Source organism: Hyperoodon ampullatus (genome assembly GCF_949752795.1).
Source record: "Hyperoodon ampullatus genome assembly, chromosome: 7".
Taxonomy (NCBI): Eukaryota; Metazoa; Chordata; class Mammalia; order Artiodactyla; family Ziphiidae; genus Hyperoodon; species Hyperoodon ampullatus.
In genome coordinates, this window is record NC_136920.1 from 12,424,070 (window position 1) to 12,444,514 (window position 20,445).

A 20,445-nucleotide genomic window follows, 5' to 3' on the forward strand; every position below is an offset into this window, starting at 1 on the left:
GCCTGGAGGCCAGGTGTAAGGGGGTGGGGGCCACAGGCTGCACCTGTGCACCTCTGGTCTGGCAGATGCTTAGGGGCAGAGGGTAATGGCCGGGCTGGAGCCACCTGGCTCTGCTCCTAGGTGGGGAGAGCCGGGCGCACCGGGCAGGCCCCAGGAGGGAGGGTGCTGGGGGGAGGCGCGAAGGCAGCGAAACCAGAGAGCAAAACAGGAAAGACCGAACCCAGAGTCTGTGAGCCAGCAGGTACCACAGCCTCATGACACCCCCTGAACCAAATCCCACCCTTCCCTTTGGCCACCATCCCCACCTGGTCCCCCTTCCCCATGGGCGCCCGGAGGGCTGCAGCTTCATTTGTGGAGGTAGGCGTCCAGCCACAGCTGCCCAGACTGCCTCAGGGACCTGGGAAGAGAGAGGGATAGGGACAGTCAGGGACCAGGGAGCCTCAGGAAGCGGGGTGCTGGGAGCATGGGTGCCTCCTCTCAGCTCTCAGCCAGGGGCCTGCGGGCCTGCTAGCTCAGGGCTCCCCGGGGAGACCCCTGTGGAAGGACCAAGGGAAGGTCCTCATCCAACCCGCACAGAGCCCAGGCAATTCCTAGCGACGGAGGGGCCGGCTGGGGGCACCAGTGCCAGCAAGGCCTTGGCTCCTCTTGTCGCCCCCGTCTCCACCATGGGTGGTCCCAGCTACGTGCCTCTCAGTCTCCTCCCCTGTGTCCCACGGACCTCAAGGGGCACCAGCACCCGTGCCCGCCAGCCCTTACCTGATGATGTCCTGCAGGGCCTGCCGCAGTGGCTTCTGCTGGTACTCGATGCCATGCTTGGCGCACAGGGACCTCACCAGTGGGGCGACCTTGTGCAGGTTGTGCCGGGGCATGGTGGGGAAGAGGCTGGGGAGAGTGCGGGGGGCCGGGTGTGAGGAAGCACCCACCTCCTCTCACAGCCCACTTGGAGGCTGGTCGGGCCCAGGGGACCCGTCCGTCTCTCCCTATGTGCCCACAGGAGCGGCTGGCATGTGGAGGGGGAGGGCTGGGCCTCGGGTTCCCTGGCAATAAAGGGACCAATCACCTGCCCTGCTAGGCTCACGGGATCAAGGAAGATGCCAAGCCACACGTGCAGGGGTGGGCGTCACTATGACCATGTGGCCCAGGGCAGGAGAACCCCTCTCCAGACTTCGGGGGGCGCTGGGGCGGAGACACGCTCTAGGGTCGGTGGGGGGAACTCACTGGGAAAGAGAGAGGTAGGCCCCACCTGCGGCCCTCTGCCGGGGAGGCTGGTGGCTACTTCCCTCCACTGTACGCCCTCCACCCACCCCCACCTCCCCGCCCGCGCCTGCGCTCACTGGTGCTCGATCTGGAAGTTGAGGTGCCCGCTGAACCAGTCATTGAAGAAGGACTGCTCCACGTTGCAGGTGGCTACCAGCTATCAGGGAGAAGGGGGATGAGTGGCCAAGAGCCAAAGCACAGAGGGCCCCGTCTCCTTCCCACGAGGCCCAGCCCTACCCAGGGGTCTCACCGCCCTGCCCAGATTCCCCACTGGTCCCTCCAAAAGCTCGCCGCCACTCTCTTGCCCAGCCCTGTTCCTCCCAGCGGAAGGACGCAGGCAGCCCCAGGGAAGCGCAGGACGGCGCCGGGCCCATTGGGCAGCCACGTTCCCGGGAACCGAGGACACGGACCTCGGGTCCAGGCTCCGCAGGGCCCCGGTGGCCAGCTCTGGCCACCCTCACCTGGCTGCTGAACCAGTCACGGTAGGGCTCCTGGTCAATCTCCATGACGATGTGGTTCATCTGCGTGACCCACACAAACCAGTGGCTCTCCAGGAACCTGGAAGGGAGCTCGGCTCAGCACCGGAGCCCGGCGTGCTCGGTCTCCACGGGGCCCGGGGAATCGGTGGGAACAGAGCCTCCCTCCCGACCCGGAGCAGCCCAGGGCGGGTGGGGGGTCGAGTGAGTGCAGCCCCTGACGAGGGGCCGGGGCAGGAAGTGGGGACCTCTGAGCCTTTCCTCATGGGGCCTCGCATCAAAGCCCCCATCAGTGCCAGTGCTCGAGGGCCCAGGGATTATTAACCAGGAAAGCGCAGGCACCTGATGAAGTTGAGGAAAATGATGGCTCCCAGGACACCATAGAAAGGGATGTAGGTGATGAAGAAACGGGCATAGTAGCTGATGGCCCAGGCCAAGTCCTGAGGAGAGAAACAGATATGGGAATGTCCCGCCCGCCCCCCCGGTACGGCTCCCCGACCACAGGTGTGTGTACACAGCACCTCCCTCTCACTGCTGGGCCAAGGGAGCCAAGAAAGCTCAACAGGCCTCCGTGAAACTGGGCACCAGGCCCACTGAGGACACGACGCCTGGCAGTGCAGGGTGTGCACGACTGTCTTAAAGTCTAGGGAAATGCTGAGTGTTTTAGCAACAGGAAGGGGGCTGCAAGCTCTGCATTTAGGGAAATAAACAGGGATGGGGACCAGCAGATGCCAGCCATGGGGAGGGGCCGGGGGTCAGCAGCTCTTTCACGGTCCCGAGGATTCTGAAGATGCATTACAATCTGCACGCACCCCTGACACCTGCAGGCTCACAAACTGCTCATCAGCACCTGGGTCTCCTTCCTGGACATTCACTCCAGCACAACAAAGGCCAGAGACACCATCCATCGCCCACCTCTGGCCCCTCCCAGCAACCTCTGACACTGCTGGCCCTCTTCCCACACCTGAGTCTCCTCCTGGCCCCTCTTCCACTTGGCTCTCCTCCCTTCCTGGGCAAGCACCTCCCCCATCTGCCCCAATGGCTCCATAACCATGGCAACCAGAGCGACCATCTTAGCTCCAAGCTATCTTTCCCTGCTAAGCCCTCCCATCCCACCCAGATCAGCCCACAGGGATTGGGGACCACTCTCTTCTCAGCCACCCTGACCCAGCTTGTTCCCACCTCAGGGCCTTTGCACTGACTGTTTCCTCTCCCTCATCACTTCTCCCCAGAGACTCGGCAGGGTAGTGATGAGAGCAGAGGCTCCGGGTCAGGCTGCTGGCTATTAGTTATAGCTCCACCCTATTCTGTGTAGCTGTAAGTGATTTTCTGAGCTGTGCCTCAGTTGCTCCATCTTCAGGATGGAAAAAGAACACCCCCCACCCCCTGAGATTCTACATGGCTTGAAGGTGTTGCAACAATTAAGTATAGACCACAAGTCTGAGCTCTAAAGACTCCAATCTGGTCTCTGCACCACTTTGCTACCACAGAGACTTTCCCAACATGCAAGCTGGACCACGCCACTGCGATCCTCAAAGCCATCACGGGCCTCCTTCCCCGCCAGGGGATAAAGGATAAAATCCAGCCCCTTAGTAGGCCGCACGGCCCTCACATGCCTGCCCACCGACCTGGCCTCATCTGCAGCCCATCTCCCACAGCCAGGCTGTGCTGCAGTGTCTGCGTCTGGCTGCATCCACCTGGAAGCTCCTCCCCTTATCTGCTCAGCAAACTCATCCTTCAAACGAGCTCTGTTCAGTTAAGCTCCACAGACATTCAGTAAATGCCTTCTCTGTGTCAGGGACTGAGTTAGGTGCTGGGGGCAAAAGGAAGTCCTTCAGAGCCCCTCGTCTGGAAGGACAGACTTATACAGAGATCCCTTCAATATCATATGGAAGGGGACACATAGTTACAGGGGTGATGGGAGTGTGGCGTGACGTCCTGACCCGATCCTGATTTAGGAAAGGCCTCCATCAGGAGGTGGTGCCTGCGCTGGGCTGGGATACACCGGACGTCAGCTAAGCAAAGAACAGTAGGATGGATGTTTGCAGAATGACGACAATACGAAGAAAAGCCCAGAGAAGCGACCGGGCAGCGGCTGTGTTTACGTACAGATTATATGCTCCATATACTCCAGCCCAAGCGCTCGAGGTGGAGGCAGGAGACCAAGGCCATGTCACGTCCGCCTGGGGGGACTGGCCTCTACCTTGCCAGCAATGAAGACCTACTGAGAGCTTTAAACAACAAGAACGTGGTCCCATCTGGACCTTAAATTGGATCCCTGCCAACTGGAGGTGGGGAGATACGGTTATTCCAGTAGCTCAGGAATGAAATGACAGAGGCCCAAACCAGGACCCATGGCACTGAGGAGGAGATAACAGATTCCAGAAATATTTAAGAGGCAGGGACAGCTCCACCTGGGGACTGCTTGGTCATGAGGAATCTGGGCTGGTCCCTGGCGTGGGTGCCATCAGCTGGGGTAGAAAGGGGTTGGGGGGAGCGGCTGGGGAGGGGAGTCGAAGGGCCGGCGGAGGGCAAGACCTCGGGACCGAGGTGGTCTAAACATTCATTTTAATTCCTTGTTTGTGTGTACGCAGTGCAATAGTATGTACATATATATTGATGGAGGTGTGTGCTTATGTATTGTTGTGCAGAGCGATACATGACCATGGGACCACTGGTTTCACAGGTAAGGGATGAAGGAGATGCAGGGAAACAGAGGTGGAGGAGAACCAGCAGAGGCGGCACTTGGAAGCTGACAGGGAGAATTTTAAGGAGTAGTTAGTGGTATCGGATACATCGGACCTCCAGGAAGTTGAGGCCTGGGAAACATCCCCAGGATGTAGCCACTGGCAATACTGGCTGGCATTTGGGGCTGGATAGTTCTCAGCTGTGGGGGGGCTGTCGTGGGCATGGTAGGATGCCCACTAGAGGCCAACAGCTCTCCATCCCCCCTGAGTTGTGACAATCAGAAATGTCTCCCAGGACTTCCCTGGTGGTCCAGTGGTTAAGACTCCGAGCTTCCACGACAGGGGGCACGGGTTCGATCCCTGGTCAGGGAACTAAGATCCCGCATGCCGCATGGCGCGGCCAAAAAAAAAAAAAAAAGTCTCCCAGGTGTTGCCAAGTGGCTCAGTAGAATTGTCCCTGTTGAGGACCACTGCCCCGGGTCACAGCTGCACTTGGCACCTAAGCTCACTGTTACCATAAATCAGAAAACCACAGCGCAGGGCAGGCCTCTGCCCATGTGGGCCCCTGAGGGGAGTGCTGGGTCTGGCGCCATGCCTGGCTGCAGTCAGCTACAGTTTTGTACTAGAAACCCAAGCTTGAACCCTACTCCCCAGCGGCAGAGCCCTGCCCTGAGGGGCCCGATCAAATGTCCCTGGCTGGGCCACCTGAGCTGCTTCAGGTACAAAGTCTGATTCCATTTCCCGCTGTCCCTATGTAATGCTTTGTTCCTTAGGGAACAAACACAGTTAAAAAAAAAAAAAAAAAGGATTAAATATTCATGTCAGGAGTCATTTGCCATGAAAGCAGATTAAAGTGCCCCCAGCAGCAGCACTGCGGTCCCTTTCTGCTGTGACCCCTTCAAGGGCCCAGGTGAGCTCAGGTGCAGGAGATCTGGATTCCAATTTCCACCACTTAACTGATCCAGAAACTCCTTCCCTCTGGCCTGTACCTGCCTTGCTGGCAAAACAGGATTAGATGACACGACATAGGGGGCAGTGCTTAACCGTTCCCGGAACACAGCGGGTACGGATAAAAGAGCGTGTCTTAGAAGAGTGTAGTACAGGTTTTACCAGCACAGGGCTGGCAGAGACCTCAGAATCCCACTTCCTCCCCAAACAGCCCCACCTGCTCCTGAGTCCCAGGCCTGGCCCTCTTAGCAGAATCAGCAGGCACCTTTGCCAATAACGCCGAGGAGAGAATGTAAGACAAAGTACTTTGAAGCGCTTCAATTGCTGTACAAACATGGGACAGTGGTGGTTGGGGTGTGGGGACAGGATCCAGGCCGTGGCATCGGGAGGCCTGGGTTCTAGTGCCTGACCCACCCCTCGGTGTCACCTTGGGCAAGTCCCAAACTCTCAGAGTTTCAATATCTTCATTTATGAAACTAGATTTTTAAAAAAAGACCAGCAATACTGACTCAGTGACTATCCGCTTGGTCCCGAGGGCAGGGGCCCTGTCCCCGTCCCAGTGAACCCTGCTCTGCCAAAAGCAGTCTCTGCCTAGGGTCACTGCTTCAGCCAGGGCATCCCATCACGGGCACATCGTCCTCTTCCACAGAACCATGCCTGCACATCTACATCAAGCCAAGGACCTCTGTGCACCACGCTACGCGGCCCTCTCCAGGGTCCCTTTCTCTCTCTGGAGTTATGGGCTGGATCATGTCCCCTAAAATGAGTATGTTGAGGTCTTATCTTAATCCCCAGGACCTCACAGCGGGACCTTATTTGGACATAGGGTCCTTGCAGATGTAATTAGTGGAAATGAGGTCATTAGGGCGGGCCCTAATCCACTAGGACTAGTGTCCTTATACAAAGGGGGAAACCTGACACAGATACAGACACACACAGAGGAAAGATGATGGAAAGGGACACAGGGACAAGATGATGGTCATCCACAAGTCAGGGAGAGAGGCCTGGACTACATCTTTCCTCAGAGCCCTCAGAAGGACCAACCCTGCAGACACCTTGATCTCGGACTCTAGCCTCCAGAACTGTGAGACAATGCAATTCTGTCGTTTAACAGAAATGCCACTCAGCTGGTGGCACTTTCTCATGCAGCTGTAGCAAACTAAGTGCCTGGCGGCTCTCCATTTACCAACCAGAGTGCAGTGTGACCCGGTCCACCGGGTCATAGGGGCCACAGGGGGCCAAAGGAGGGCGATGACTGGGGCAGAGCCTTGGATGGGTGGGCTCATACGTTGCCTTCAGGAACTTTCTGAGGAGCTCTGCCAAGGCCGTGGCTCTCCCAGTGGGTGCCCTGTGTGGGGGGATCTTTAGGGTTGGGGTGCTATGGCCCCCCTGGCTCCTGGCAGCCTCAGAGCTAGTCTCTTCCTGAGGGTGACAAGGCAGCCACCCCAGGAGGAGATGCCAGGGGCCCTGCAGGCCCCCAGGGTCCACTCGCCTCAGTCACCCTCCACCCCACACTCCTGGGCCCCCTGGACTCACCACCCAGTCTCTGTGAACGATCATGGACATGATGATCTGGTACTGGAAGTATAAGGGGATGAGCAGCGGTGGCCCAACTGCAGGAGAGAGAGGAGAGGCGCTTAGAGAGGCCTGTCTCACCCGGGCGGGCCTGGAAGAGGGGAAGGAGCCGGGGGCAGAAGCCTGAATGTGGTGCCAGCTCTGCAGCTCCCGGGCAGAGGCGGCCGGGGCCCCGGTACCCGAGGAGGGGGCTGGGAGCAGACAGCACCTGCCGGCACCCCGCCCAGCGATCATGAGTGTGGGACCCTGGGCAGGTGTCTGGGCCAATGTCCCTTCTGTATCATGGGCCATGTGGGGTTTGCCTGGGATGGCTGCTGTGGTCCCTTCTCCTCTCACAGGTCTGGTGTCACTTTCTGGGTCTGGAAGGTGGTCAGGTGGGAGGGGAGACAGAGGGCCACACTGGGGTGAGAAGGGGGTCCGGGTGTGGCTGCGGGGTGCCCCAGCACTCACTCAGAAAGAAGTACTCGTGCTGGTGGTTGTAAGGCAGGTATTTCAGCTTCTTCTTGCCGTACTGAGGAGAGAGCAGAGACCGTGAGCCCCCAGCACCCCTCAGGCTCCAGCCTCCCGTGCTCTCCTCCAGCTGCTCTGCAGCACCGTTCCTTCCTCCTGCCCAGGGGGCTTCTGTCCTCTGCACCCTGGGCTCCCAAGGCTGGGCCCCTGTGGGCTCCCGGCCACTCCGGCCAACACTTCCTCAGCCCTCGCTGGGCATGCCTATCCCAAGCTGCATCCCATGCTGGCCTCAGCTCATGCGCTCCTCTACGAGCGGTGCTTCCAAAGCTGAAGCTCTGGGTCAAGTCACTGCCCAAGGCCACAGGAGAAGCAGGCCGGCTGGGATCTGAACCCCAGAAAGTGGACTCAGAGCCCATGCGACGGACACTAAATAAATGTTGAGTGAATGCACAACTCAACAGTGCACGTGGGGGGCACAGACACCCAGAGGGAGCTCCTTGGCCAGTTTCCACCCCTTTGGGAGACAGAGAAGCTCCTGGGTCCCCCTGAGAAGCTCCCTGGAGCCTGCAGTGGGCAGGAGAACTCAGGTAAGGGCCTGGGGAATTGTTAACAGTCACCAGGCCGGGCACATCTACCTTCCCAGAGCCTCCTGCAATTTCCAGGCTGAGACTTCTCACTTGAGGAAGCCAGCGGGCCAGAGGAGGTCACCACATGGACCACATGGACTCTTCAGGCCACACCTGGTCACCTGGTCCTACCCAGGGCACCCTGACACCCAGACATTCAAGTGAGGAGGGCCGGGAGGGCTGGCTGGGGCGTGGGCATCCTCACTGTACAAAGTGTCTCAGGCCACACTGGGCATGAGCCCGGGTGAGGGGCCCCACGGCCCCACAGGGCCCCTGCAGCTCCTTAATTCAAGGTCTACCCCCCCCCCCAGGGACCAGCCCACCTGGCCCCTAGGGGACTGAGACCAAAAGATGCTGCTCGAAGAGGGGCACCTGCGATGCTAGGGGTCTGTGTGGGGAGCCTGGGCTTCGACCCTGCCTCTCAGCTGCGCTGAGACACTGCACAGGTCACGGAGCCCGCCTGAGCCCTGTATGGCATCCAAATCACTGGTTGTTAAGAGGAGCCAGTGAGAACAAGAGCGTAAATGCCAGGGGCTGACCCCTGGGACACGGCTCCTCAGCCCCCCTTCCCCCACCCCCACCCCCGGCTCCGAAGGTTGGCGCCGCTCTCATCCAGTGCTGTCCACTCCTGCTTATTTCAGCTGGGAGATCAAAGCATGATATGGACGGCAAAACCCTGAATGTCCTCTAGGCCAGTGTTCCTGTTCTTCAGGTGAGAACACAAGAGGGGAGTGATTGCCAAAATCACAGGGAGGGCCCACGGACAGAGGGGCCCCGGTGGGAGCAAAGCCAAGCCTGTCCCCAGGACGTGCATCTTGGCACAGAGGCCATGGCCATGGCACACCCAGCTGAAGCACCACCAGGATCAATCCCTTTGTTCCGTGTGGCCTCCTGTGCCTTGGCAGGGGTCTCACCCGTCCCCAGAATGCATGTCCTTTGCACGAAGGCTATCAGTAAGATTGCGGCTGGCCTTGGAGAGGTCCCAGCCAGGGGACACCAGACACAGATCTGGACAACTTTTCAGAGGACGGAGGGATTAGAGGTGCCCCCTGTGTGGCTGGTCTGGTGGTCTGAGTTCTGGGGAGCATGTGGCCCATAGAACAGGCCCCCAGGTCTTGCTCTAACCTCCTCCCAGAAGCCAGGAACCAGGCCCAGACTTTGTCTGCAGGCTTCTCCAGCCCTGGACAGGAGCCCTCCTACATCTCTGCCTCACAGCTCAACCCAGGGGACAGCCCCAGGCCCAGAGGACCCTCGGGCTGGTCCAGCTCTACTCGGGGAGTGAGCACTAAAGGCAGCGCAGGCTGGCTGGCAGAGGGACCCCACAGGACTCAGGGGTGGGTGCAGCTGGGGAGTTGGTTTGAAGCTGCATTTGCACAGCAAGCACCCTATTTGCACTGATCCATGGTGCCCTGTAGGGGGTGACAGGAGATTACACGGGGCTGATGCTCCCCAGCTGCCCCTGGCCGCTTAGCACTGCAGGCTCCCACGTGTGTCCCCTCAATGCCCCAGACCGTCCTGCGGGAGCTGCCTGAGTCCCTGCCCCCAGGCAGCGGCAGGCCTCTCTGTCCACCCCTGAGGGCTCCCAGCCTTAGAGAGGCGGGGACTCCAGATTTGGAAACAATCTGTTATTTGAGCAAATTGCTTTGCTGTCCCCGCGCCCTCCCACCCCATGAGCTTTGGGCTCCTTATTTGTCAAGTGGAGGTATCATGGGTACTTCTTAGTACTTCTTAGGGCTGTCAAGGGCCCATTGGTGATGGGGCTGTGAAAGCACTTAGGACTGTGGGGGAAAGCCAGTCATGGTTACACGTGCGCCCGTGTGTGGTAACAGGCAAAATGTCACGGGACGCCTCTTCCCGTCTTGATGACCTCAGTTAGGGGAACTGCAAGGTCGCCCGTCAGGGTAAGGCTGATCCAGGGCACTCGCTTTCCTCCGAAAACCAGCAAGCACAGCTGTGGTTTGGTGATGCCAGGCCTGGCCTGGGGCCAACCTTCTGGTTTCTTGACTTTCACACGCTCAGTTCTTTGCAACACTCAGTTGTATGTCACGGGCACAGGGAAGGGATGGGGAGAGCTGTTTTAGAATGTACCAGGCTAGGAGGAGGGGCTCCTGGCTTCTTAATTCATCAGGAAGCTGGAGGGATCCAACAAACACAGGCCTCTGGTGTCCAGCAGGTGGTGGTCCCAGGCAGGGTCCCACAGGACCCGGAAGCCCTGGCTGGGAGCCAGACAGCCTGGGTTTGGAAGGTGGCACTGCTTTTCTAGCTGTAGCCTTGAGCAAGTTATTTCACTCTCTCTCAGCTTTAGCTGCTCCATCTATAAAATGGGTTTGATGAGAGCTCCTGCCTCACTGTTAAGCAAGGATTAAGTGACGCCCCATGTGCAGCGCTCGGCACAGTGCCAGGCCCGGGGACTCAGTAAGAGTCAACCTTCCTCCCCAGTGGGGACCACAGGCCTGGAGGACCCACACGCCTCTGCCCTCCAGGACAGCCCTCATCACACACAGGGAGAAAGCTCGGGTGGTGAGGCCATCACAGGGTAGTTTCAGGAACATAGGGGGTGCTTCCACTCGAGCTGCGGGCGAGGATCTGGGGGGCTTGTCGTGTCCAGACCCCAGGGAGTGGTGGCACATGCAGGACCTGCTTTGACACGTCCTCAAGCCGAGGGTGAAGGGAGCACAGGCCGGAGGCAGAGGGAGGGGGAGCACGGCCAGCCCTGGCGGCCTGTCTTCCCGGAGGCCCACAACCCTGGGCCCCGGCCAGCTGACCCTCCTGTGCTCAGCCTCTGCAAGGACCAAGAGGCCGGGCTTGGATTATGGGCTGAGGGGGTGCCAGGGGCATGTGCAGGGGACTTTTCAGCATTGGAACAAAATGTCTGAGGATGGGCTTCCCTGGTGGCGCAGTGGTTGGGAGTCCGCCTGCCAATGCAGGGGACGCGGGTTTGTGCCCCGGTCCGGGAAGATCCCACATGTCGCGGAGCGGCTGGGCCCGTGAGCCGTGGCCGCTGAGCCTGCGCGTCCGGAGCCTGTGCTCCGCAATGGGAGAGGCCAAAACAGTGAGAGGCCCGTGTACAGCGAAAAAAAAAAAAATGTCTGAGGAATGACTAGGGTCTTCCTTGTCTGTTCGGGGGAAGGGGGAGGGGAGCAGTTGCAAAGCCCTGCCCAGACTCACACACAGAAATGAGGAACACGGCCACGGCAGGCATGCAAGGTGGCAAGACTCCAGCCCAAGGGTCCTGAGAGGAGGGCCACAGGTGCTCCAAAGGAATATTTGGCCTGTTCAAGAAGGAAGCCTGGAGGGTCAGCTGCAGACAGGCCGTGGGGCAGGGAGAGCCTCCCAGATGGGCGGGAAAAGCAGGATCTCAGGCAGGGAGGCAGAAACATCCCCAGCTTCTGAGAGCCCGTTTACAGAGCTACAGGGCTAAGGGCCTCCTCGTTCCCCACCATGATATGGCGAAAAAAAAAAAAAAAAAAAGTGGGTGGTGGAGGGGCAGGATGAGCAAAACAAGACCGTCCTTGACATCACCACGAATTCTGTTCTGAAGTTCCAGTAATGCCATAAAACCCAAGCCAGAAATAAGAGTGTAGAGCGATTAGAAAGAGTCGAAATTTTCATTATTTTCAGGGATATGACTGTCTACCCGGGAAATTCAAAAAAATCAACTGAAAAACAACTACAATCACAAGCAGACATAAGTGGACACTAACTGGACATAAGATAACTAGCCAGACATCAACAGGTTTCCTGAATACTGGAGAAACCCCTATCATAATGACAAAAAAACAGAAGTTACCTAGGATTTAATTGAAAAAAGAAAAACCATCCACAAGACATATAAAGAAAAGGAGGACTTCCCTGGTGGCGCAGTGGTTAAGAATCCGCCTGCCAATGCAGGGAACACGGGTTCAAGCCCTGGTCCGGGAAGATCCCACATGCCGCGGAGCAACTAAGCCCCGTGTGCCACAACTACTGAGCCTGCATGCCACAACTACTGAGCCCACGTGCCACAACTACTGAAGCCGCGCGCCTATAGCCTGTGCTCCGCAACAAGAGAAGGCACCGCAATGAGAAGTCCGCGCGTGGCAACGAAGAGTAGCCCCCACTCGACGCAGCTGGAGAAAGCCCGCATGCAGCAACAAAGAGCCAACACAGCCAACAATAAATAAATAAAAATTTTTTTTTAAAAAAAGGAAAACCCTTCTAAGAGATATAAAAAGGAGACTCAAGCATAAATGGAGAAAGATGTCTTATTTCTGGATGGAAAGGCTGAATGTAAAGATGTACATTCTTTCCGGGAGGGAAAAGTCGGCCCACGACAAGCTTGCAGTGAGCTCTAAGGAGCCACGGATGGATCGGCACGGATCGGCATGACGCCCAAGTCACCCAGACAGCATCCCGTGCTGACACTCAGCCCAGACCAGGTGCTGGGGTTCAGGAGAGGATACCCTCCCACTCTGAAGGGGTGGCGTGACCCGGTAAGGGGGAACCAGGAAAACTGGCTGACTCCTGAGAATTATGAAGGTTGACCATCGGTCTTAGCCAAATCCCATTTGGCAAAAGTCAAGCATTCAAAAGTGATACCAGGGGACTTCCCTGGTGGTCTAGTGGTTAAGACTCCATGCTTCCACTGCAGGGGGCATGGGTTCCATCCCTGGTCGGGGAACTAAGACCCCACATGCTGCAGTGCGGCCAAAAAGAAAAAAAAAAAAAAAAAGAGGTCCAGGGAACCAGGCTCTGATGGGGGCTCCACCACTTCTCATCTGCAGCCAGACCCTCTCCACCTGCAGACCCCTCTCTTCACTATACACAGTCCCTCTCGACCCCATAGACCTCTCCCTCTTCCCTGGGTGCACAGCCCTGCCGCCAGCACCCCCTCAACTCCTAACACCCTCAACAGAGCTGCTGGCTTGATGTCTCCTGCTACACCCTAGCTGGTAACATGCCCATCTGAGGGCACGTCTTGGCTCCTTCACTGGGCTGGGAGTATCCTAGGAAGAGGGACAATGGCCAGCTCCAAGCCTCCAACTCCTAGCACAGGCCGACACAAAGCAGCTTATTCATTCAACAAACATACGTTGAGGGCCTACTATGCACAGGCTCTGGGGACCCAACGGAGAGCAAACCATATTACTTTTTGATTATTTACATGTATTTTCCAGGACTCTAATTCTCTCTTTAGCTCTGTCTAATCTATTTAACCCATTGTTTTGGAGATATATATCTATATCTATACTTCATTTGGTCATTCAAAAATGTTTGGTTCTCTTTGATAATCACTTGTTGTTTATTTATCTTAAGTTCATACATAACCTTTCTATATTGTACATAGGACCTGAGTATCTGGAGTTCTATAGCACCTAAATCTGTTATATGTTTTTTCTTCTGATTCTCACTCATAGTGGCTAGCCTTCTGTGCTGTGCTTCTGATTGTGAGCTTATTGCTTGATATTAGCCTATGGGAATCTTCATACCTATATTTGGAGGCTTTCCTCCAAAGAGGATTTGCCTCTGCTTCTGCCAGGAGCCAGAGGGTGCCACCAACATGGAACACTTCAGTCCTCCTTGAGGGCCCTGGCTTCGTATAGCTGCCCGAGATGCAGCTCCCCAAACTCCTCCTGGCCAACCTCCCAGCTTCATTCTAACTTTTCTTTTGGAGTCAGGAAGTGGGTTTTGGAGACCTTGGAAAACAACAGGTCCTCAAGGAATCATGGTGTCTCTTTGCGGGATATTCTTTTTCTGTAGCAAGAAGGTTCCTCACTGCTCTAAGTCCACCATATGAGAAGAAGGAGAAATTCTCCAATCCAGGGACTTCCCTGGCGGTCTGATGGTTAAGACTCCATGCTTCCACTGCAGGGGGCATGGGTTTGATCCCTGGTCCAGGAACTAAGATCCTGCATGCCACGTGGTGTGGCCAAAAAATTTAAAAAATTAAAAATTATAAATACATAAATAAATAAAAGTGAAACCAGGGACTTCCCTGGAGGTCCAGTGGTTAGGACTCCACGCTTCCACTGCGGGGGGCACGGGTTCGATCCCTGGTCAAGGGACTAAGATCCCGCATGCCATACATACGGCCAAAAAAAAAAAAAGTGAAACCATAAGACACTGAAAATATATGAAGAACTTTCTAAGCAGAAAGGTCCCTTCCAGGCAGCATGGTCCTGTGGACACCAGGGTATGACTCAACCAGGAACCCAGAAACAGCTGGCCTTTCCCCCGAATATGTGAGAGAAAGGATTTCATGTAGCACCGTGGCCGTGCCCATAGTCTTTCAAGGCCACTGGCAACTGGATGGCCAGATCCCCAAAACCTCCCACCGCACCCGCTCCCCAGAAGTCGGCATTTGAGAGGTGTCTAGGGAGAGATGTTGGAAGAAGTTTCGCTGGCCACCACACAGAGAGGAGGGACGCCTTGTTGCCAGCATCACTGGTGAGACTAGATTTTGTTTTCAGGGACACAGAGAGCATTTGTCAAGCCAGTCAACAGCTCTACAACATGAAGCCTCACCCAGAAAGGGAAGCCTTTGTCTTCTTATCAGATGGACCCAGGTTAATCAGTCCTACTAGCTAGACACCTCAAATCAAAGCGAGCAAACTCTTTCCTAGAAGGAAAACGTAAGCATGTATTTTGGCAGAGAATAAAATCCTTGCCCAGCCAGAGAGCCTCCACACTTCCAAAGTACTGAATTTTGGCTAATTTCCTCTGAATTGACAATGTCACAGAAAGCCCATGTTTCTGCTCAGATATTCTGTCAGATAGATATGAAACAGGAGAGGGGGGTACCAACCAGAATTGAGGGGACAGGTTCTCTTCTCTCCCTGTTCCAATCCTTGGATGCCAACACTACCGGGAATACGACCAACTAAAGGCACTGCTCCTTACTGAGGGTAAACATGCCTCTCTTGGCAAATGCTTATCGGGCCCCTATTCTGTGCGTGGTACGGTCACACTTAAGATCTACGTAAAAGCAACAAGGATCTTCTAAACTTTGGTTTACATCACCAACGTATTTCTGAAAAGTAAAGCATATGTAGATTTTTTTTAGAGGCTGTCACATAGAGGCTCTACTTTTTACAGAATGCTAAATGAGGATAGTCTTTAAATTCTTTAAATGCATTGGGGGGGCCTTTATTCAAAGACTTAGCAACACCAATTTTTCCTGTCATAAAATAGTGTGGCTTACATTATGGTATAGAAATACGACAGAGCACTTGGACAGCCCCAGGTGGAGGCCCATACACTTCTGACTCCAGCAAAGAAGTGTACGTTTGGTGAGGCAGCGAGTTGCTGAAAAATTGTTTAAGTTTTAATTTTTGTTTTTAAAAAAGATACGTGTGTGTGTCTACACACATAGGAAATATCTGGAAGGATTTTGTAGTATGTTGTCACCAGTGGTCACCCTCGGGGGCATTACACTAGAGGCAAAGGGGGGATGGTAGGGGTAATAGGAGACTCACTTCTTAGTTTGGTCTATTTCTGTTATTATTTAAATGCTTGTAACAGGTATGTTCTATGTTTATAATAATAATAATTTAAAAAAACTAATGTAAAAACAAGGCAGTGTGATGGAGTGGAAGGAAATGGCCTAGCTGTCAGATCTGGGGCCTCGTCCTAGACTGGCCAAAAAATGATGCGACCCTGAACACACGCCCTCCTCCTGCCGAGCCTTGCTTGGCATCTGCGGTGAAGCAGGTGGGACCAGACCCTGTTGAGGTCCCTCCCAGCATTGGGGACTGTGACTCTCCAAGTAAGGTTTCCTGGGGCTGGTTTTCGGGGACCAAGCTTGAGCTCTGGAATTGTGCCTTCCTGCTAAACTGGAAGGAACAAGCCAGGAAATGCTCTTCCCCGGCCCATGGGAGGCGGGGAGGCATCTAACACTCTGATAAGGAGCTGCATCCATTATTTACACAGGAGGCCATCCCACAGACATTTCAGCTTGAATAATTCAGGGTGTCCAGGAAAGGTTTTTGTGTAAACATCAGACACTCTCCACCCTACGGGATTCCTCCCCTGATCCCTGCGCAGGCCAAACACTCCCCATGGCCATTTGGTCCCCTTCGTCGTACCTCAATGGGCTGCCATTTACCCAGGACAAACACATGCAGCATGTTCACATCCGGGTCCTTGTGGAAGATGTTGGGCTTGGCGTGGTGCTGGAAGTGGCGATGGTTCCACCAGTTGGCAGAAGCACCCTGTCGGGGGAGGAACAGGGGTGAGCAGTGCAGTCCTCGGCGCACAGAAAGGGGATCCACGACAGGCCCAGCTCAGGACCAGTTCCTAGCAGGTCCAATATTCAGGGCTGACTTCTCCATTATACACAGGGCCTCGGGCCCCTGAGAGTCAGAATGCAGGCCTGCCGGTGCCGAGTCCAGAGTGCTGGGCAGCCCCTTGGCCAGGACTTCCGTATGGAGCCAGGTCACTCCCCCCCTCCAGGCCTATTTCCCTGATCATAAGACAGTGCTGGGGATGGACGGAAAGGCACGTGCTTCAGCATGTGTGGTGGAGTCTCAGCTCTCTGCCAACACCGGGCCTGAGGCTCCGCCCCCCTCATCCTCTGCTGGTCTCCTGTTTGCAGTGTGTTGCGCAGAGGGGAACACTTCTGTTTTGGGAACAGTAAGAAGTGGTCCCTACCATATGACCCAGCACTCTGCCCCTACGTGTGTACCCAAGAGAAATGAAAACAGAGCCACACAAAGACTTGTACACAAACGTTCCAGCAGCATTATTTAAAATAACCAAAAAAGCGGAAACAACCCAAAGGTCCATCAACTGATGAATGGATAAATACAATATGGCAGATCCATACAATGGAATATGTTTGGCCATGCCCTAAAAAAGTGTGAAATACTGACACGTGCTACAACGTGGATGAACCTGGAAAACACGATGCTAAGTGAAAGAAGCCAGCCACAAAGGATTCCATTTATATGAAATGTCCAGCACAGGGAAATCCACAGACAGAAAGATGAGCGGTTACCTAGTGCTAGGGTTGGGATGAGGGAGTTGGGAGGTGATGGCTAAGTGGTGTGGGGTTTCTTTTTGGGGTGATCAAGATGTTCCAACACTGATTGTGATGGTGATTGCACACATTTGGGACTATACTACAAGTCATTGGTTTGTACACTTTATTTTTGCCTTGCCTCGCAGCATGTGGGATCTTAGTTCCCTGACCAGAGATGGAAACCACGCCCCCTGCAGTGGAAGTGCAGAGTTTTATCCACCGGACTGCCAGGAATTCCCTGGTTTGTACACTTTAAAGGCGCAAATTGTATAGCATGTGAATAATATCAAGAAAGCTTTAAAAAACAAAAATGAACACCACAAGTGGTCCCTGCTCTCAGATGGCCCACAGAGTAGCTGGCAAGAGACAGCCCAGCAGCCAGACATGCCACTGCACTGAGAGGTGACAGCTGAGTCACACCACGCCCAGAAGGCTTGGCGGAGATTCATAAACAATCACCAACAGAGCTTCCTGGTTCTAGCGGGTAAATATAAAATTATGATTCTAGGGACTTCCCTGGCAGTCCAGTGATTAGGACTCTGAGCTTTCACTACCAAGGGCCTGGGTTCAATCCCTGGTCAGGGAACTAAGATCCCACAAGCTGTGCGGCACAGCCAATAAAAATAATAATAATAAAATTACAATTCTAGCAGACAAGAAGCATTGCATGAGTATTTCTTTCAAGGCCACAAATTTCTGTCTCACCAGCTCCAGCTCTGGGCACATTCTGAAGGCATGTCCCTCTACAAAGTCACCCAGTGACGCAAAGAAGGAAACAAGACTCCTCTGACTCTTCAGCATGAGGACTTCACTGGTGAACTGTTGCTGGATCAATCAATGCTTTGGCCAAGGGTCTGGCCATCTATACAAAGGCCTAACTGGGAAAACAAATATTTTACTTGCAAGATGTTTTGGTACAAACGTAGTCTCTGGACCCTAACGGCCATGGGCAGGAAGAGCTCTGAGCAGCTGTGGCCTTTGCAGTGACCTCAGGCCCCTGTAAGCAGGAGGGCCTCAAAACCCAACCGGGCAAAAAAAAAAAAAAAGTCAGCGAATGAGAGCTTAGAGGATTAAGAAATCAGATGACACATTGGCCTTTCTAGACAAAAGGAACCAAATTCCTGGGAAGAGCGCAAGGGAGTCCCTGGCACAAAGAAATCAAGGGGCAAGGCATGTACGCACGATGTTTACAATACACCAAGAGATGTTTGTTGAATAACTGGAGGAAAGACAGGCTATGAGCACCACGGGGATGAGAGGAGGCAAGGTGGGGCCATCCCCGAACTTGGCATCGGCTGTAACGACAAAAGTTTTTTTTTTGTGTGGTACGCGGGCCTCTCACCTCTGTGGCCTCTCCCGTTGCGGAGCACAGGCTCCGGACGCGCAGGCTCAGCGGCCATGGCTCACGGGCCCAGCCGCTCCGCGGCACGTGCGATCCTCCCGGACCGGGGCACGAACCCGCGTCCCCTGCATCGGCAGGCGGACTCCCAACCACTGCGTCACCAGGGAGGCCCAACAAAACATTTTTTGATGGTGCTATTCTCTGCTGTGATTCTTCCCCATCCTTCTTCACTAGGCTCAACCCTCCGTATCCTTCCTGGGCACTGGGAAGCCCTGCCTGCCCTGGAACAGTGACTCAGTGCTGTGCTCTTGGAACGTGGTGCCGATGTTGCCTGCCCTGGGGATGAAGTGGGGAAGGAGGCGAGTCCTTGTCTAGCGAGGGAGAGTAGGGTATCACTCCACACTGGGGTGGGCTGACGGAGCTGGAAAAGTTTCGGGAGGCCACTCAGAAGGCCTGCCCTTGGGCAGCAGGCTGGGCAGGAGCGGGCCGGCCAGAGTGAGGGTCCCTTTTCTGACAGAGGGAAGAGCCTAGGTGAAGGCCTTGGGGGAAGGGGAGCGTGGAATGTTCCAGAAGCCAAAAGAAGGCCCCCTCAGTTGGGCTAGCAGTGCTGGGCAGAGCCATAGCAGACCCTGAGGCAAACTCATCAACAATATTTCTAAAAATCTAAGCTTTTGCTCATCCCATTTTCAATTGAGAGAACTGCCAAGTTTGACAATTTCTCTCAACTAAGTGACAGTCTTAAATAATTTTTTTAAAATATTTATTTATTTATTTGGCTGTGCCGGGATCTTAGTTGCGGCATGTGGGATCTAGTTCCCTGACCAGGGATCGAAGCCGGGCCCCCTGCGTTGGGAGTGCGGAGTCTTAACCACTGGACCACCAGGAAAGTCTCTTAAATAATTTTAAAACCTTTTTTTTTTTTTTAAATTAACTAATCTATTTTTTGGCTGCGTTGGGTCTTCGTTGCTGCGTGCGGGCTTTCTCTAGTTGCGGCAAGCGGGGGCTACTCTTCGTTGCGGTGCGCAGGATTCTCATTGTGGTGGCTTCTCTTGTTGTGGAGCACAGGCTCTAGGTGCGTGGGCTTCAGTAGTTGCGGCACGTGGGCTCAGTAGTTGTGGCACACGGGCTTAGTTGCCCAGCGCATGTGGGATCTTCCCGGACCAGGGCTCGAACCCGTGTTCCCTGCACTGGCAGCTGGATTCTTAACCACTGTGCCACTGGGGAAGTTCCTTAAACAATTTTTAATTAACTTAAATTGTAAAATAATAATAAATTCGGTTTCAGTATAAATAATCAATTTAAACTTCATATTAGGATTTTTAATATACCACCTTTCCAATTTTTAAGTAGTTTTCAACTATTTTAACGCTCTGGGGAAAAAAAATCAACCATTAGGATTTCCCTGGTAGCAGGGTGGTTGAGAATCTTTCTGCCAATGCAGGGGACACGGGTTCGATCCCTGGTCCCGGAAGATCCCACATGCCGCGGAGCAACTAAGCCCATGCGCCACAACTACTGAGCCTGCGCTCTAGAACCCACGAGCCACAACTACTGAGCCCATGTGCCACAACTACTGAAGCTTGCGCGCCTAGACCCCATGCTCCGCAACAAGAGAAGCCACCGCAGTGAGAAGCCCGTGCACCGCAACGAAGAGTAGCCCTTGCTCGCTGCAACTAGAGAAAGCCCGCGTGCAGCAACGAAGACCCAACGCAGCCAAAAATAAATAAATAAATTTATATTAAAAAAAAAATCTACCATCGAAAAAAGAACAACACGAATACATACGAACATGTATGTGAGGTACAAGTTGTCCTTTGGCTTCAGATTCCAATATGGCTCAACACAGTTCTGATCTTTATTTGAAATGTTGGTATTTTGCTCATTGTGGATTTTTTTGCATTAATTTTGCTTTTTTTTTTTAATATTGCATTAAAATGTTCCTTATCTCAATTCCTGACTCTTTTTGGTGTCCCCTTAAATTTTGTGCCCCTGGGACACACTTGTGTGCTCACTTGCCTCACCCTAGTTCCGGCCCTGGTGGCCCCAGATAAGGTTGTGCAAAGGCTGTGGGTTCCAAAGATTTCCA

At 54.5% G+C, this 20,445-nt stretch overlaps 1 protein-coding gene across 1 annotated transcript in view; it reads right to left on the minus strand.

The window, feature by feature from the left end:
- Positions 1–345: 345 nt before the first annotated feature.
- Positions 346–20,445, minus strand: part of FADS2 (fatty acid desaturase 2) — a gene marked incomplete at both ends in the record, with an annotated part of 33,786 nt that continues 13,686 nt past the window's right edge. The window contains 8 exons of the mRNA XM_079708806.1: positions 346–397; positions 757–882; positions 1,335–1,414; positions 1,719–1,815; positions 2,076–2,173; positions 6,905–6,981; positions 7,394–7,454; positions 16,083–16,208. Of these exons, the coding sequence (XP_079564932.1) occupies positions 346–397; positions 757–882; positions 1,335–1,414; positions 1,719–1,815; positions 2,076–2,173; positions 6,905–6,981; positions 7,394–7,454; positions 16,083–16,208 (717 nt within the window). The remainder of the gene's footprint in view (positions 398–756; positions 883–1,334; positions 1,415–1,718; positions 1,816–2,075; positions 2,174–6,904; positions 6,982–7,393; positions 7,455–16,082; positions 16,209–20,445) is intronic.